Source organism: Aspergillus lentulus (assembly GCF_001445615.1).
Source record: "Aspergillus lentulus DNA, contig: Alt01, strain: IFM 54703, whole genome shotgun sequence".
Lineage (NCBI taxonomy): Eukaryota > Fungi > Ascomycota > Eurotiomycetes > Eurotiales > Aspergillaceae > Aspergillus > Aspergillus lentulus.
The window spans coordinates 3,454,797-3,471,815 of NW_028322123.1; the positions used below are offsets into that span (position 1 = coordinate 3,454,797).

General features: G+C 50.6%; 6 protein-coding genes across 6 annotated transcripts; 2 read left to right on the forward strand and 4 right to left on the reverse strand.

The window, feature by feature from the left end:
• Nucleotides 1–14: 14 nt before the first annotated feature.
• On the reverse strand, nt 15–911 carry ALT_1054 (type 1 glutamine amidotransferase; the record flags this gene model as incomplete). The annotated part of the gene is made up of 1 exon (XM_033564277.2): nt 15–911. One exon carries the CDS (start codon nt 909–911, stop codon nt 15–17), a length of 897 nt encoding a protein of 298 aa, XP_033420168.2.
• A 2,737-nt stretch (nt 912–3,648) lies between these two features.
• ALT_1055 (uncharacterized protein) lies at nt 3,649–4,641 on the forward strand (the record flags this gene model as incomplete). The annotated part of the gene is made up of 1 exon (XM_033564278.2): nt 3,649–4,641. The coding sequence occupies one exon, from the start codon at nt 3,649–3,651 to the stop codon at nt 4,639–4,641; it is 993 nt and encodes a 330-aa protein (XP_033420169.1).
• Nucleotides 4,642–5,902: 1,261 nt separating this feature from the next.
• On the forward strand, nt 5,903–9,952 carry ALT_1056 (uncharacterized protein; the record flags this gene model as incomplete). The annotated part of the gene is made up of 4 exons (XM_033564279.2): nt 5,903–6,244; nt 6,295–7,442; nt 7,512–8,304; nt 8,357–9,952. 4 exons carry the CDS (start codon nt 5,903–5,905, stop codon nt 9,950–9,952), a joined length of 3,879 nt encoding a protein of 1,292 aa, XP_033420170.2.
• An 857-nt stretch (nt 9,953–10,809) lies between these two features.
• ALT_1057 (glycoside hydrolase family 39 protein) lies at nt 10,810–12,353 on the reverse strand (the record flags this gene model as incomplete). Its single annotated transcript, XM_033564280.2, has 4 exons — nt 10,810–11,617; nt 11,665–11,972; nt 12,029–12,130; nt 12,177–12,353. 4 exons carry the CDS (start codon nt 12,351–12,353, stop codon nt 10,810–10,812), a joined length of 1,395 nt encoding a protein of 464 aa, XP_033420171.2.
• Nucleotides 12,354–13,025: 672 nt separating this feature from the next.
• On the reverse strand, nt 13,026–15,161 carry ALT_1058 (DUF4246 domain-containing protein; the record flags this gene model as incomplete). Its single annotated transcript, XM_089599086.1, has 1 exon — nt 13,026–15,161. One exon carries the CDS (start codon nt 15,159–15,161, stop codon nt 13,026–13,028), a length of 2,136 nt encoding a protein of 711 aa, XP_089456750.1.
• Nucleotides 15,162–15,447: 286 nt separating this feature from the next.
• On the reverse strand, nt 15,448–16,236 carry ALT_1059 (uncharacterized protein; the record flags this gene model as incomplete). Its single annotated transcript, XM_033564045.2, has 1 exon — nt 15,448–16,236. The coding sequence occupies one exon, from the start codon at nt 16,234–16,236 to the stop codon at nt 15,448–15,450; it is 789 nt and encodes a 262-aa protein (XP_033419936.2).
• Between the last annotated feature and the right edge of the window lie 783 nt (nt 16,237–17,019).

A 17,019-nucleotide genomic window follows, 5' to 3' on the forward strand; every position in this document is an offset into this window, starting at 1 on the left:
TAAAATCAGCACTTTTATTCTCCAGCCAAAAAGCAAACCACAGCCAATGCAAACGCCCCTGAATCATCCTGTCTCCCATCGTAATCGTATCCGACTTGCTCCAAAAACAACCCCAGCTTCGAGTCCGTCCAGCCCAGCAACGGCGCAAACTCAAGACACATACTTTGCATCCCGCACGCGTCTAGCTCATAGTGTCCTTGTACAGAGAGGACCCGGCCGGGGTAATACATTCCCTGGATAGGACAGATAGGCGTGCTCCCGATGTTCACCCACGGCGCGGGCAGCGATACTGCAGCTGTCTCTGGCAAGACGCCCTCATTTTCTCCTTTCACCATTACCCGATCGCCGTGGAACATCTGAATCTTCAGTTGGCCATTTGGTAAACCGCCCAGCGCAAGCGGAAACGCATCGACGAAGTCCCTGTTCAGCTGGACGGTATGGATCCCCACTTCCCTCCCCAGCGGACATTTCTCAACATATACATCCCCCGCCCCCGAATCGACCAACGCATGTCCGATCAACTGGTGGCCGAAGCATGTCCCCATGATCCTCACGGCGGGGTACTCCCGAAACACAGTCTGCAGGAACTTGGCCAGTTTTTGCATCCACGGCCGCTTATCGATCTCATAGACGCCCGGCGCGCCTCCCGTGATCAGGATAGCATCGATACTGTGTTCGGATAATGGTGTCTGTGTTTTCCGCAGGTGTCTGAAGTCAGGATAGTGTCCTCCACGAATGTCGTATGGTGTCACTGCGATGCTGATGTCGCTTCCTGGCGAGAGGACGTTGAGGCGGGTGGCTGCGTCCTGGAGGGCATTGCGGAAATGGGCGCTGCAGAGGCCGTGTGTTTCGTAGAGGGTTCGAGGGGGGATGTCGACGTCGAGGACGGCGATGTGGATTGTTCGGGTCATTTTGTTGTCGTGCTTGCTGTGCTGGGAGTCAAGAGACGATGCGATCCATGTTCATATACTCTCTGCCGGGCTAAAATTCATACACTGCTGGAAACTGTTACATAACATCTATTGGGTAATGAGACTACATCTTGGAGTAGTATATCCACTCATCTCCAACAAGGCCGCAAACAGATCAGATGAGCAGGGCAATGGATGTATAATCCGATAGCTAAAACTGAGCTTATTCTTTCTGCTCCAAGCGGATGAGTGATCTACGCTCTTCCCCGTGGGGCAGGCGGCCTTATTTTTACGTACAAAAAGTCTTAGGGTTGTTCCTATTAGCAATAATATTATCAAATGGATTGGATTTTCTTCCTTGGTTCCGGGATGTTCCGGTGTTTGCTAAGAGGATCTTCTTCTTTTTCTTCTTCTTATAAACAGAAGATGCTCCTTGTGGTTATTTGAGTTGTTGGAGAAACTACGGGCGGATTTTGAGCGAGCGTTGGAGTATCCCATCATCCTGTCAGATTCTGCTATCACGAGGACATGTATCCGGAAGGATCCGAACAAGTTCTCTCTCTGGTTTGCTAAGAATGGTTCTTTCTGTTCTTGAATGTATCATTGTCGATACAAGGATCGCGAGGATGTCAACATAGACCGTAGTTCCTCCATGGGGAATAGCATAGCCCTTCTGATCGAATATATTGAAGTATCATCAATTGACGTAGACGAAGCCAACGGTCTGCAACTCGTAGATTGCTAGGCATGAACTCTTCATGGGGCAGCTGTACCTTAATATCACTCTGCTACCTGACCGTTTAAATGTTCAATCCTTATATGTACACTAGACGATCCTGACTCAGTGGCTCTGAAACTTCGGCCGACAGCCACGTTGACAGGAGTGCATCGCTACTAGGGGCATTCAATGGCAGGGGAGTCCAGCAATCTTATACTGTCTTCAAGGGGCACCAAATTAATACCACTGATCATTTGGAGCATGTCTCGCTCTCGTTTAACCCGCCATGTGGAGCGGTCCTGGACCAGCTCCGTCGCATTATCTGGGGAAAACTCCACCCTCACAAACAACGGTCGAGGACCAGTTTCTCATGGCATATCTTGATTTGGATCTGTTGTTCAATAGATCTCCGATGATTGTACCACGTAGAAAGCATACTCAAGGTAGTGTTGATATACGAGTAGCCCTTCCTGTGTATTCTTGCTTGTCAACTAATATAGAACGAGTAGATCACAGATAGAGTCTTCTCGCTCCGGAATCTGTCAGACACATACCTCTGCTCTCATGATTCATTCGACACACGGAATACACGGCTTTTGAACTCCACAGGCCGTTCGCAAGCACAGGCAATATTCTGATCCGAGGGCAAGGGACCAACACCCTACTGCCCGTCAAGCGATGCAACGTCTACGAGCCAGGTAGTTCTTTTCGTTCCGATAGCAGTGGCTTGATCATTGGTAGCCATTGCTTACTCCGTATACTAGTCTGGGCACCAGGCGTCTAGACCCGAGTCGAGTCGAGATCTAATCGGCTGTATATACCCAAAGTAAGATGTCAAAGCCAACCCCTGAGTCCATCCTTGAATCTACCCTCAGTATGACTCTATCACATGCGGTGCATCTGCTTCATACACACTCCCTGTCAGTGAGAGATTTTCTGTCCGTATACAGTGGAGCAGGCTGATGTGTCGCTTGCCACGATTGGTGACAAACACGATTAGAGTGGATTCGCGAATGTTCTCCCGTTGGACGGCGCAGTCTGTGGCTGCAGGTCATATTTCAATTCCGTCAGTTGATTGGCTGGAAGCGCATTAAGTTTAACTTTGTAACACTCTAGCTCACCGGAGGCGAGTTGGTGACCCCGGAACACCCAGCCAATCATATCACTGCCCTCATTTGCGATTTGGCGTTAGATGGAATGGCTATAATTAACCAAGGCCTGTGAGGCTGGAGCCATGGTTACAGCTCGGCGTCTGAGGCTGACTGGGCGGATGCGGCGAGTTGTCACTGTCATTTGGGCTCTGGGATGGCAATAAAGGACAGATTTTGGTAGGTCTTTTGAAAGGTGATAGGCACTGGACTTGGGTGGATGGGTGATGGACGTGGAAGCTGCTCCTATTGGGCTGTACTCGGAGTACGTTATATCATCGCCCAATTATACAATCTCATTTTTAAGCCGATAAGCTGAAGTGGATCCAGCATCAGTTCCGGCCCCGAAATCGGACCAATGGCTCAAAAAGCCATGTCCTAAGTATGCGTGTCCGATTGCCTATCTGCTTACTCTACAGGCTTTGGGCAATCGAGCACGCGATCAGACAGTGGAAACCTTCTCGTGCATCGATCCAGGGACAGAAAAGTCAAGCTAACGGGAGAGGACACCGTCGATCGCAGCCTGTGGTCGAATAAATAATGGTGGCCATGGCCCAAGTAGTCAAAGCTTCTGGAATTGTTCGCCCGGTCAAACGAGCCTCGAATGATATTGGTCATATCGACGAGACAATAAGCGAAGGTCTTATCTACCCTCGGTAGCTCCAACTTTGTCGCATGAACCCTGCTAGTGCAAAGCCTCTTTGTTATTGTCTGCCCTGCCCATAAAACGATGAGAACACGGCCCTTTTCATAATACGACCAGGGTAGGAGGGATCGTTTGCCTTATACCCCAGCCCATCCTTATACCTTTCTTTCCTGTCGTTCATGTACCAACAAAACCCTCCTCCACAGCTGGAGGAACCATGACCCAATGGCCATCATCCGGAGCCCCAATAAAGATCTTAACCTAGCCGAAGACTTCGCCATTGCCTGCTTCATCGCCGTCTCCTGGTACAATGCCATCGAGCTCATCGTCCTGTGTTTCACCACCTTCAAAAAGCGCGGTGGCTTCTACTTCTGGGCCCTCCTCGTCTCCTCGATCGGTATTCTCCCCTTCGGTCTCGGTTATATCCTCCTCATCTTCGACATCTACCCGGGCTACTTCTCCGTCTCGCTCGCAGACTTAGGATGGTGCGCCATGGTAACGGGCCAGTCCCTGGTCCTCTGGTCCCGGCTCCATCTCGTCGTATACAGTCGCATGATCCTGCGCGCCTCGCTCGCCATGATCATCATCGACGGAGTCATCCTCCATACCATCGGCTGGGTCTTCGAGATGGGCACCCAGTCCCCGCGGTCCGGATGGTTCACCCCAGCATTTACCATCTTCGAGCGCGTCCAGCTCATCGGCTTCTCCATCCAGGAAATCATCCTCTCAATTATCTACACCAAGGCCTCACTCCAACTCCTCAGACTCCGTCCAAGACAGCAGTACCGCTCGACACTGGTCCAACTGGTCATCATCAACGTCCTCTTCATCCTCATGGACGCCGCCATCGTCAGCTTCCAGTACGCGGGGCTCTTCCACGTCCATGTCTCCTTCAAAGCGATGGTGTACAGCGTCAAGCTCAAGCTCGAGTACGCGATCCTGGGGAAACTGGTGCACATGTCGAAAATGTCGCATTCGAATTCTGCGCCGACGGACCGGTCCGAGGCGGTGGAGATGTCGTCGCGGAGGACGAATAATCGGTCGCATCTGGAGCAGACGAGGGAGCATCGCGAGAGCCAGGCGAGTATTATTCGTGAAGGGGCGGAGTTTGATGGTGAGGATCTGGCGGATTATTCGCAGACGGGCTCGATGAAGGGGTCGTTTCCGTCTAGCAAAGAGCCGGATGCTGCGTGTGTTGAGGTGGGTCATCGGTTGTAGCAGCCATTAAGGGTTGATGAATGATGTATATATGGGGAGCAAGACTCGGCCTGACATGGTCATATTTCTTTTGTATATAAGCTGAAGTAATAAATATTCAAGTACGACAAGATCATTGGGAGGTGCATACATACATATATATATATATGCATTATCATGTCTACTGAGATAATGAAAATCATTGCCAAATATTTCATCATTTCTTATACACGCCACGATCTTTATGGCAACACTCAATAGATCGTAGAATAAGCTTTTCTGATGCAACAAGGAATGTCTCTGGACTCTCTATACATAGAAGTGATTACTCAAGCCAGCAAGCTTCCAGGAGAGACCGATTTCCGGAAGTGAGGAGAAGTAGGGATCCTGCCCTCTGGTATACTGGAGTGGGGAAATGTGTTGAAATATATAAATGCTCTATATTCTGAACATAAGCCCCTAGACTGACGGGAATACCCGTCCGGACGCGTTTTGGCTAAGTGGATTGTCTTTCCATAGAATGCTACTGCGATGTCTCGTTCTGACAGGTAATATCTAGACGTATTGACATAGAAACAGGAAGAAGGAAGGAGTACGGAGATTGTACATCATGTTGTATATCGGCTACTATGCTACCATCTCTTAGAGGAAGTGCCATCAATGCACTCGTTGCTTGCCTTATTATGTGAAAGAGTCATTCAGGATTTTGGATCAACACCTTGCCGCAAGGTTTCCGCAGCCTAAGTGCCGCATACTGAACCGTCTTCTATCCCAGTGCTCAGTTTGGTTTGGGGACTCGCTATCGCTGTCGCTGTCCCAGCACTCTCGTCTGTATCATAAAATCCGCGGCGAGGCGTGCCGATCGGAGACCGACCGCGTCTGCTGCGAGCTGGCAATGACTCGGAAAATTGCCTTTGACCAAAGAAGAAACCTGAATTTGAGAATGACCTCTGGACACCCTTCAGCCTCGTCGTTTGGCGGTCAGCGTCTACATTAGACATGTCACTGCACGACGCAGTGCAGGCTTAGTTGTGCCAGGATATTATTGGTCAGTAAAACAGGGATAGTCCTGAAGGGTCAAAGACTCAGCCTCGCCGGCCTAGCCTGTCTCTGGTCAGCCTTGGGGATCGGCGGGAACGCATAAACCATCATCTCGCCTCCAACTCGAAGAATGCCAGCAAATATTCAACCTCATCGTCTGTCCATCAGCAAACAGGAATGTCCCAAGTTTGTTTAAAATACTCACAGTGATGAGGGTGAAGAGCAACGGCGTGACTTCACCATGGAAATCTCAATAGCAAACGCCTCGAAGCTCAAGCCTGAGATACGCCTTGTGCAAGCGCTAGCCGACTTCAAAGCAGTGCTGTCAACCGATCGGAGAGCAAGATTCGACAAATCCATCGCAGCGTTCAAAAACCATCCCCCAGATGCGAATGATGTCAATCGCCTGACCGCTGAAATCAACCGTGATATCCAACAGACAACGAGGCGATGTTATGGACCGCGTTTTGTGCATGTCTTACAAGCTGTGCAACAGTACGCATCCATAGGCGATGTCTTTATAGGAGGATCGCAGAATCTGGTTGCTTCGGGTGTCTGGGCGGCAGTGAGGCTGACTTTGACGGTCTTGATATCTCTATTGGCAAACGGTGCGAGATAACTGACCGTGTCTAGATGCTGACTCAAAGCGCTTCTTACCTGGAGAAAATGTCAATGTTGTTTATGAACGCAGGCAGAAGTGCTCCTCGATATCAGGATATGGCCTTGCTTTACCCTCGCTCGAAGCGACTGCGGGATGCACTATGCGAGTATTTTATTGTTGTTTTGAATATTTGCAAGCACGCTGTGAAATTTCTGCAAAAGTCCGCATTATCGCAGTTCTCATCCGCTATATCGGACTCTTCTTTGGTGTCTTTCGAGAAGGAACTTCAACAGTGGTCAGTTGTCATTGTGGAGGAAGTTACTTTACTGTCAAGTCAAAGCCTCCAAGAGGAGGCGAAGGAGAATTCTCGATTCCGGCAGATCATGGTTAGATTCTCTGATACCAGCAATCAGCGCCAGAAATTGGCTCTCAGAATCCGGCTACTTGACGCTTGTTCCACATACGACTACCAGACGTCTTGGAAGCAGGCTCGAAAACAGGGAACAACAACCTGGTTCGCGAGCACTAGTGAGTACCAAAAATGGAAGGAAACGCCTTCCTCGTGCTCCCTATGGTGCACCGGCAAACTGGGGTCGGGCAAGACAACCTTGCTGGCAAACATGGTTGATGACTTGTTTTGTTCTGCTTCGAAGGGGTCAGTTGCGTACTTTTTCTGCCGATTCGATGTCTCTGACTCCTTGACTGCGAGGACCATCATCGGATGTCTTGCGCGACAGCTCTTAGCGCAACAGCCTGTTGACCTGACGAACATCGATAATACCTGGAATAATTCACTTGCAGACCCTGACGAGCAAGTGATTGTCAATTTTGTACGAAAACTGCTTCCTGTGGATCTGATTTACAGTTTGATTTTGGATGGACTTGATGAGTGCCCGGAAAAAGAGCGAAAGACAACGTTAGAGATACTGCAACAGTTGCAAAAGCACTTTAAAATTCGTATGTGCCTCTCATTCAGGCAGGACGCGGGGGATTATGCCAAAGTCGCAGCTGGCATTCTTAATGGAAAGTGGACACTGCCTATCCCCGAGAACAACCCCGACATCGATGCTTATATCGACGCCGAGCTACATGAGCGCCTCGAGTCAGACAGGTTGTGTATCGGAGATCCAGCTATCATCCTGTCGATCCAACATGCCCTCGTCACTGGGGCCCAAGGAATGTACGTATTCTCCCTACACCACTTCCTCAACTGACTGCAAATCGATGATTACGTGGTCTGACAAGTTAGGTTTCTCTGGGCCACACTGCTACTCGACTGCATTTGCATGGAGCAGACAGATGAGGCAATTCTCCAGGCCCTTGAAAGCCTTCCCAAAAGCCTTTCAGAAACATTTAGGCGAGTTTTACAGCAAGCTGGTGCCTCAAACATCCAGCATCGCCGCAGGATTGTGCAGTTGGTTATGGCTGCGCGACGGCCCCTATCAGTGGGGGAATTATGTGATGCTCTCAATGTCATTCCCGGTGACACGACATGGGAGCCTGCACGACAAATCAATAATATTCATGCGGCCCTTGCAAGTTGCAAATGCTTGATCATTATAGACGAAGAAGAGCAGACTGCTAGATTTGCCCACCATAGTGTCAAGCAGTTCTTTATTACTCGGGGCGACGAAACAGAAAATCTGAATCCCATCAGCCCGGACGAAACGAATAAAGAAATGGGTCGGGTCATTCTAACGTACCTCAACTACGGGGTTTTCGACCGTCAAGTATCTCGCACAGTCTTTCCAACAATTCCTGCTGCGGGTGCCCCAGCTCGGATCGTGAGCACTATCTTTGGAGATTCCGTCAACACAAAAAGAGTCGCGCTGGAACTGCTCAAGACACGAAAAAATGGCAAATGTGACATAGGCCAAACCTTAGCCGAGACGGCCATGGCGCAGCGGAGATCTCCAGCGGAAAGCCATCCCTTTTTGGCTTATGCCAAGGACCATTATCGGTATCATATTCTAGGGGTCTGGAATTGTGAGAAGGAAATGGGACAGCTCTGGCAATGCCTCTTGTCGAGAGAGACTTTTGATGTAAGTATAGCTTCAGTTCAACTTCCTGAGCGGATACACTGACAAGAGCAAGTTGCGGATTAGCGGATGGCTGCAATATGAGTTGCAGCAACGGCGAGTGACCGGCCTCGATGGAGGGTTTGTTCCTTGTGATGTTCTGAGCCAGCTGATCACATATCCTGTTATCCGCAAGGTCCTTGAGGAAATTGGGTTTTACGGATACGCCGCATCGACACTCGCTCATGATATCCTCACAGACCGCCAGCGATGGTTTGCGATTCTTGCTGATTTAGGGATCAATCATTATATTGGGGCCCACTTTCAGTCGTCGTTGATTCAGTCTCCGATAACAGACCGCGACCTCCCCATTTCGAGGGTGGAATTTCTCGAGAAATACAAATCAAACATATCCCAAACCAATGGATCGCCCACTGTTCAACCCGGGTCTAACAAGCCGAGCAGCTCACGATCTGTCGGTCCGATGGAGACTGATAGATGGAGGAACTTGGCTGAGTTGTTCTGCCTCCGACAGCACCAGTACCTTGTCCCTATACTCCAAGAAGGTCAACACTATAGCTCGAAGGACGGGATCATGCCGTTCTTGCGTGTTGAAAACGCGTTCTATAATCACGACTACGGATCCCTATGTGTTCATGTTCACCCTGCACATCATGACTTTCCTCCAGCTTATCGCGGTGCGGAAGACGTTGATGGTCCTTACCTGGTCGCGCTTTGGCCCTTGCTTAGGACCATGCACAGGGATGGGCCTCCGCCTTTTTTGTTGTCACACGGGCGCTCTTGGGATGTCCCATGGCATCTGCTCCAAGCGGTTGCATCATATCGTCCGCGGCAACAAAGCGGAATATCCCATTCCCAGACGATCCATTTGATTTTCCCTGTCCTTGGCCCGAGCCTCGATGACGCTTGGCGGCAAAGCTTGGGTACGGATACGGACTCGTCTCGGCGGTTTCTGAAATTCTCCCTGTCACAAATGAGTGGCGTCGCCGAGGCACTTGTCTTCGTCATTCAAAACGATCCAGAAGAGCGGTATATCTCACTACGCAAGCTTACGCCACACAGCATTCAATGGTGCAAGCTCCCACGCCCCATACTCCAGTGGGGAGCTCTGCGGTTAGATCCACGGACCCTGATAGCCGATCCAAGTCATGGCCCGGTTCGGCAATCTGAAGAGGCGTATCATCCCCCATATGAGTCCAAGGGGAAGGATGGATTGGAATATGATTGTGTCTGGAGGCTGGGATGCATATTTCTTGAATTCCTTATTTGGGCTGTGCTGGGATCGACAAGTCTTCAAGAATTCCGTGAGGCTAGGGGAGGAGCGAATGCTAGGGGGAGAGCGAGTACCAGGGGGAGGTTGAATACTAGGGCGAGAGAGAATGCTAGAGGGGCAGCGAATGTTCCGTTCTATTCACAAACGTACTCTGACCACCTCCAAGGATTCGAATTGTCCCCGGAGGTTTGCCGCTGGGCGGACATGCTGCTCAATGAGCCGGAGCTTCCGCCGGAGGTACGCCGGTTTTGCGAATACTTGCTACAGCGCGTGCTTGTAGTGGACCCATCAGCCAGGGTATCGGCCCGCCAGCTCGCTTCTGATTTGGAAGACCTCCAGAAGCTGCAAACGGTGCGCAACTTGGACTGGGACTGGTAACGAATATGAGATGAACGACGTGGGCAGGTATTGTAAGACCCGCCACCAAGAGTCGATATTCCAGATCAGCGTGAAGGGAGCAAGATAACCATAAATTGCCTCATCAAGGAGAACTAATCGCTGAGTTGCGGAATACTCAGCCGATTGCGAAGATATCTATAGTGTGCCATGTGATCCAATAGGTCTAAGCCCTCCGTACGGCGTTGATCGCTACAGCGGATCATGGTCCGCCTTAACAGGTATACAGATCCATTCTTACTTGTTCACTGACAGACGGAATTTTGGATACTGATAACTGAATGGGCTGCAGCTATGATTGTGATGGATAGCTGAAGATAGACGAAGAATTCAGGCAGGAGCAGACTCTCCCGTCATATGCCCATCATGTGATGTCCGGTATATGTACTCGTACAACTGAGCTATAAAGATGTTCAGATAACCACTTCTAGCTAGTAGAGATAAGACTTCCACTGGGCAACAGTATGGGGATGTTTGTTCAATAAGTAAACCACTAGTCACCTCTATATGTTACCATGGCACTGGCAGTTTCGGTGACTACTACTTGTACCTGCTCCTACACTGTGGCATGCTATTCTATTTCCAGTCCCAATGATACTGCAAATCTGTCTTCGTCCACTCCTAGCTACGGCCTGTATAATGTAGTAGAGTCTACTACGACACATCTTCCCCGCCAGAAGCTACTGAACTAATCATCCTACGAACAAGTATCTTAGATAGTATAGTATGTGGACCGGACTGTGTATCCTTCAATTAAACTAAATGGGTACAGTAAGATGACGGTCGTTCATAGTATGTTATGACTCTCCCTGGTTGATATGACAATACACGCTGCTACCTCAAATCTTAAACTCAAAAGCATATGCTGTGGTAGTATCCGTCTGATAAACCGGGAACGTCACCGAATCCCCCGAGTACGCATGTCCATACCAACCAAGATCCTTCGGCCCATCAATCTCACCATAATGCACATTCGAAGCAACAGGGAAGCCCCAGGTATGCACGTTCAGCGTCCCACTAGTCGGCAGCCCCAGCGCAGACAGCTTATTCAACTGCAACTGCCACGTCCCCTGAGAGATGCGCACACCAACCAGCACGCGCGCAACGCGGTCATCCCCGACAGTCGCATACGCGTCCAGCTTAAGGTCCGACGACGGAAGCGTGCCCACGCGGTGACCCGTCATGTTGAGGTTATAGTACTTGTACACCTGGTAGTCGCCGTTGGGGAAGTACCCCGTCCCCTTGGGATCGTAGTTGCTGTTATCCGCGTTGGGCTTGCTCAGCAGACTGGCAAGCAAATCATGCAGCTTCCACCCGCTCAGCCAGTTGCCGCGCAGGCCGATCGCGTTGATCCGCTCCAGTTGGCCGATCCACCATGCCGAGCCGGCGGGGACCTGCTCGTTGAGCACGGCGTACTCGTTGATATTGATGGGGCGCCCGGGGAGCCCGTACGTCTTCTGCCAGTAGACCAGGCCGGCCTGCGCGGAGAGCAGATCGCCGCCGCCGCCTTCCATGTGCCAGGCGTATTGGTCGGGGATGCTCTTGTTGGTGGCCACAAAGGAGGCCCAGTTCTTCCACCAGTTGTTGCTGGCGAGGGGTTCGCCCGCGGATGCGGGGCCGGAGAGCTGTACGCCAGCGAGCTCGGAACTATAGTAGTCAGTTGTGTTTCCTGGACTTGTGGGTGCAAAACATACCGGAGTCTGTAGAAGGTACGACCCCACATCTGCAGGTACTGCGTTTGGTCCCGATTCCAGAAATAGGTGAGGTCGGGCTCGTTCCAGATATCAATGATCAGGCCGTCGGTCATGCTGTTGGCCTTGATGTCGCTGAGGAGATGGGTTAGGTAGTTGTCCCAGCTGGTCCAGTCGCCGTTGTCACCAGGGTAGGGTGCAGAGGAATTCTGCGTTCCGTCGGCGCCCCAGAGATCGTGGATCAGGAAGATGAATTTCGCGCCGTGCTGGCGGGAGGTTTTGTAGTTGGAGAGCGCGGACGCAAAGCGGGTCTGCCGTTGTCAGGAAGAGTCCCCTTTTTTGGGAAGGGGATGAGGGAGTGTAGTACCTTATACTCGTTCAGTCCCCAGATCCAGCCCCTTCCAGGCGACGGAACCTGGGCTCCACCAGCGCGATTGTAGTTGAACCCCATGTCGGTGTAGAATTTGGTCTATGCCTTGTCAGTAGCGTTCGCAGTGAGGAGAATGAAGACGTACAGGAATCTGATTCGGGGTATCAGGAAGACCGTACAGAATTCCCGAAGCGAGATGCTGTGGTTTGCCCGTGTTATTGGCAAAGTTGACCTGGGCCGTGACGGTGTCTCTTTTCTGCAGGGCGGGACTGCCAAGGGCCGTCCCGGCCAACAGCAGGGAGGCGAAAGTGCTCGTCTTCATGGTAGCTGCTCTTGACTTGATGATTCCAAGGTTGCTGTTCAATTGAGCTGGAGAAGAGCCTTCAAAGGCTTTATATACCACAGTGGTGCCACAGGGCAACCCGGTGGAGTGGGGTAGGTCTCATTCCGGCGGCATAGGAGTCTGAAGAAATACCCCAGGAACCTAATCTGAGCGAATACCCGAGCGGAGCCGGCTTATTTTTCCTGCAATTGTGGTGCCGTACGAAGCCATTGAAAAAAAAGAAGATGATCGTCCCGGCGGTGGGGTTCCTGCCGAAAAACAGAAAATTGTTCCTGAGGGCCGGCGGGGGGAATGTGGAGATGCGGAGAATCCGGGGTTTTGATCATTCTGGATGCTTTGGGCCGTGCTCAATGTTTTACTCCGTACCGCATATGATGTCTCGCTTACCAGTTCGTCTTATGCCATTGCCTGCAAGACAATCTGATTGGCTTATGTCGTGACCAGTAGTCCAGCAATGGTCCAAGCTCGTTTGTCGGATTCGACACGGACTGTCTGAATCCTGCTGGAATTAGATTCTGTGCTTGTCGTCGATTTTGTCGGGGGGGAATTACGAGGTACAGCCTTACTCGTGAATTCCAGGCAAGGCCTGCTTTGTGATAATTCCTTTGACTAGTTATGCATCTGCACTTATGACAAATTGAACCCGTACATTTATTGAAATCCCGTGAATACAATGGTTCTAGCAAGCTCAAAGGTGGCCTCGTCCTTGCGGACATGTATCTTCATCAATTCCTCTTTCAACTCGAGGGCTTCCTTTAGATCCATCTGCGATCCAGAGCCATTGATCCAATCTGGTTGTTGTGGGGGAACATTTCGTGTCGAGCAAATGCGGTAGGTGGGATCGACAAGACTGAGAGTAAGGAAACGACAGTGTCCCGGCTTCGTCTTGTCCTGAAGCTCTAACGGACCCATTCGGTACTGAAAGGCATTGGGGAAAGAAATCAAGCGACCTGGAGGCATTCTCACTTTCCCTAGCTCCTGCCAGGCCGGCGCATGCTGAATCGTTTCAAATCCGAAGAGTCGTCCGATATACGTGACGTCCCAGCACGCATACTTCTCTTCTGGATCTGGTGGCCCAAATATTAAGGCATCCTCAGGATCACTATACTCCACGTCCTCGAAATCACTTTCGTCGTCATCGGGGTCGTCACCCGCGCCGATCTTGTCATAAACGTATCGTTGACAGTCGAGCGAGAGCCGCTGCCGGAATGAAATCTGCGGCTCAGTAATATTATCAAAATCGAACGCGTAAATAGCATTGGCAACTATATGCTCGTTTGCATTTCCTTCTGTATGCCAGTCCTCGCCAGAAAAGGATGGCATATCCGGCTCTAGCTCGATACCGTGCACCTGGACCACAACCTGAAGGCCATTTTCTCGAAACTCGTCCTGCAGAGCAACCGTATAGAATTGATGGTCATCATCCTTTTGACCTTTTGGCTCAAAGGCCCAGCGGTGAGGTTTCAGCCAAGGGTGAGACAGAAGGAACTGTCCCGTTTCGAACGTCCGGCCCCAATGTTCCTGATCGGCAGGGCCTATTATGGCCTCACCAGTCCTTCCTGACTTCCAGTCCTCGTAGGAATAGGCAGTTCCCGGGTCCGAGTGCTCGAAGAAAAACATACGGGCATATTTGGTCAATGCAGTGCGCTGCAGTCCCCAGCGTGTTTTCCAGTCTTCCGGAATCTTTTGCGTATGAACCAGACACCAATGTACCTTATCCTCGGAATCGGGTTGCTGAAGATATTCCTCTACTTGGGCGCACATCTCGTCGTACTGCTCAGCAGATAGTTGGTCTTCCTTGGACTGCTCTGGGAGCTTCTTCGCCCATTCCGGAAATTTCATTTTCCAGTCCACCCCGTATGTTCGAATTCGGATCGGCTCACGAGGCTGGGGTTCGCAAGAGGTTCTGCGTCCAGGCCGTTCGGTCCATTTTGCACGAATCAGTATCTCGTTCCACTGTTTGATACTGCTGGCAAGAACTGCCTCAATCGCTGAATACATGTTCCGGTTGGTGGGGTGGAGATTGTTGATGTAAGAAGTAATTCGAACGTCGGTGGACCCTGGGAGTCCGGTGAATTCCACTTCGCAAGGCAGCCACTGAAATCTGGTTGACCAGACGCAGTCTAATCTCAGGTGTTCCCAAGCCCCCTCTTGAGCGAACGGCGGTCGCTCTGGTGCGATTTGGCCGTCTTGAAGGCGTGATGACCAGGATCCTTGGTCCATTCCACAGGGTTGTCCTCCGGTCAACACCTTCGTTCTCCCATATACAAGAGGAAACAGAGATGGGTCAACGAGGTTTAAGACCGGTGACTTCCGAGCGTTGTGGTGTTGTATCCTCTCTGCCACGGCCTTGGGTAAGAAATCCACGGCGTCTCGTAGCTGTGCCTGTGTTGTCGCCGAGATCGCCGTATCAGACTTACAGACACCACTGCCGGTGTTGAATGCTAGCACAAGCCCTCGCTTTTCAAACTCTCTTGCCTTGTCTTGCAACTCTTTCAAACACCAGCTCCACGTCGGGTCGTTGATCAGCGACGAGGATGACAGCGCATCTTCTCGCCAGCGAGCAATTTCTTCCTGCTGAAAAATCCGCACATGCCAGTTCGGTCTTTCGGTAATTGCATTGATCAAATCCAGCATGGCTAGCTCTTTCGCAGTAAGGATCGTACCTCGCCAAACATTGATCCCCGCGGCAAATTGATCCCGTGGAAGCTCCACATCGATGGGAATATCGTGGAAGCCGGGAACTTTCAACGGGCAGGTTCTGTTATCAAGGACTCTTCCAGACATGGTTGGCTAATTAAAAGGGAAAAATGGAAAGAATAAGGTGACCCGGATAAAGAAGGTGGTCAAGATTTTGTTGGTTTGGTTTCGCCGTCGTGGCGATGGAGTTGAGCACAAGTAGATACGGCGGGAGGGAAGGGCGGGTTCGAATATCTATATATATATACACCTAACCGTACCTTAGTTGCCACTAGTAACAAGGGAATCATATTCTCTTCACATGACACTGACTACGTAGGTATGAATGTAGTGTGACTTTAATTCCCAGATTTTCTCTTCTCTTGGTAATATATCAACATTTAGCCTTATCCCGAAGTAACTTTCCTGACCTCTGTGCCTCTCTAATGATTCTCTGATGTATGATGAATTGCTCATCGAACTTCTTTGTATCTTTCGCATCGCTCAAAACCTTTGCGGCAGACTCAACCTTTGTTGCAAGATCAGCCACGCCCGTATTGGCTGCCGTTTTCTCGATGTCGTACCCGGTGTATTTGACGCCGTCTCTCGTGGATTCGGGTTTTGGCTCAAGTTTCAGACCCAGCTGCTTCTCCAGTTCCGGGGCGAAATACTTCATATTGTCGGCTCTTCGGACTTCAGCAACCAGGTCCAAAGCGTCGATCATTTTTCGAAGCTCTTCTCGATATTGATTTTTGGGGGCTGTGCTCATGATATTCCCAATTTGCCGAATGGCTTCCGTTAGGGAATTTCCTTTCAACTTGGGGAGCAACCTAGTTTGGTCGTAGTCGGCTACAAACTTTGCCTCTCGAAGATTCCTCGACATATCTACCAAGTCGGTAGTTTCGAATCGGTTCAAAATCTCCCTTATCTGATCTCGGTCGTTCGCATTCCGGGCTTTCTCCGTGCTGATATGTTCCACGAACTTTGCGTATCCGCATGGCTTATCACCATCACGGCACTCAGGGGCAATCCGCAGTTGGCTACCTTCCTTCTTGAAGAGCCTTTCTACCCGATATGCATGGTAGAAGAAGGCCGTTTCTGCGGCGCCTGCAGCGTTGAGTGCCTTGACCGGTCCAGCCAGCAGCTCGAAGATCAGGAACAAAAGATATACGAATCGATGCATCTGGGGCGGTTGATAGAAGTGAATAATTGTAGATGGCGGAAGGCTCGAACAATAGACGTGGCTGATCAGCGCAAAATATGCTTTCCTGGGGTCAGGATGTGCCCAATTTAAACGAGAACCGGAGAAAGACGTTATGAATACGGCTCAAACAGCTTGATCTCCTGGCCAACACTAAAAGCAAACGCTACTCTGCTAACGAGAGCTATCCTCTCCTTCCTACACCGAGGCCTCATATTGCCATGTCTGAACAGAGATTACCAAAAAACGAGGACTAAATTTTCAGGGGTATCAAACGCCGAACATACAATGGTGTTCCCCTAGCACCCGTGTCTCACAGGGGGATATTGCCATGCAATAATTACAAGGAGTCAGAAGTCGCTCGTCCTGTAGCAATCTACTTGGCCTCTTTGTTGGTTCCTCGAGACGCTAAGGTGACGACGCCCCACCCTGTTACTCCAACCACGAGCTCACTGCGTCTCTGATCGGATCTCATGCAAGGTACAGTAAGTAGAGAATGTAATAACATAGAGCTGACACGCGGTACCGAATATCGACCGATTGAGAGCGGCTGGGCTTCTAGCTCCTGCCCAGAAGGGCCTCGCTCGTTGGCTAAAAAACTCGGAATCCTCAATCGGGATATAGTTCCTAAGTCAAAATAGCCAGGTTTATGGCTTTCCTACCCTCAAAGGGGCTTGCCTCCGTGGCAGGTGACATTGTAGTCCGCTTTTCCCCAAGTCACTATGCACAGTACCAATCGATAACAGGCGAAAACTTGCCTAGATC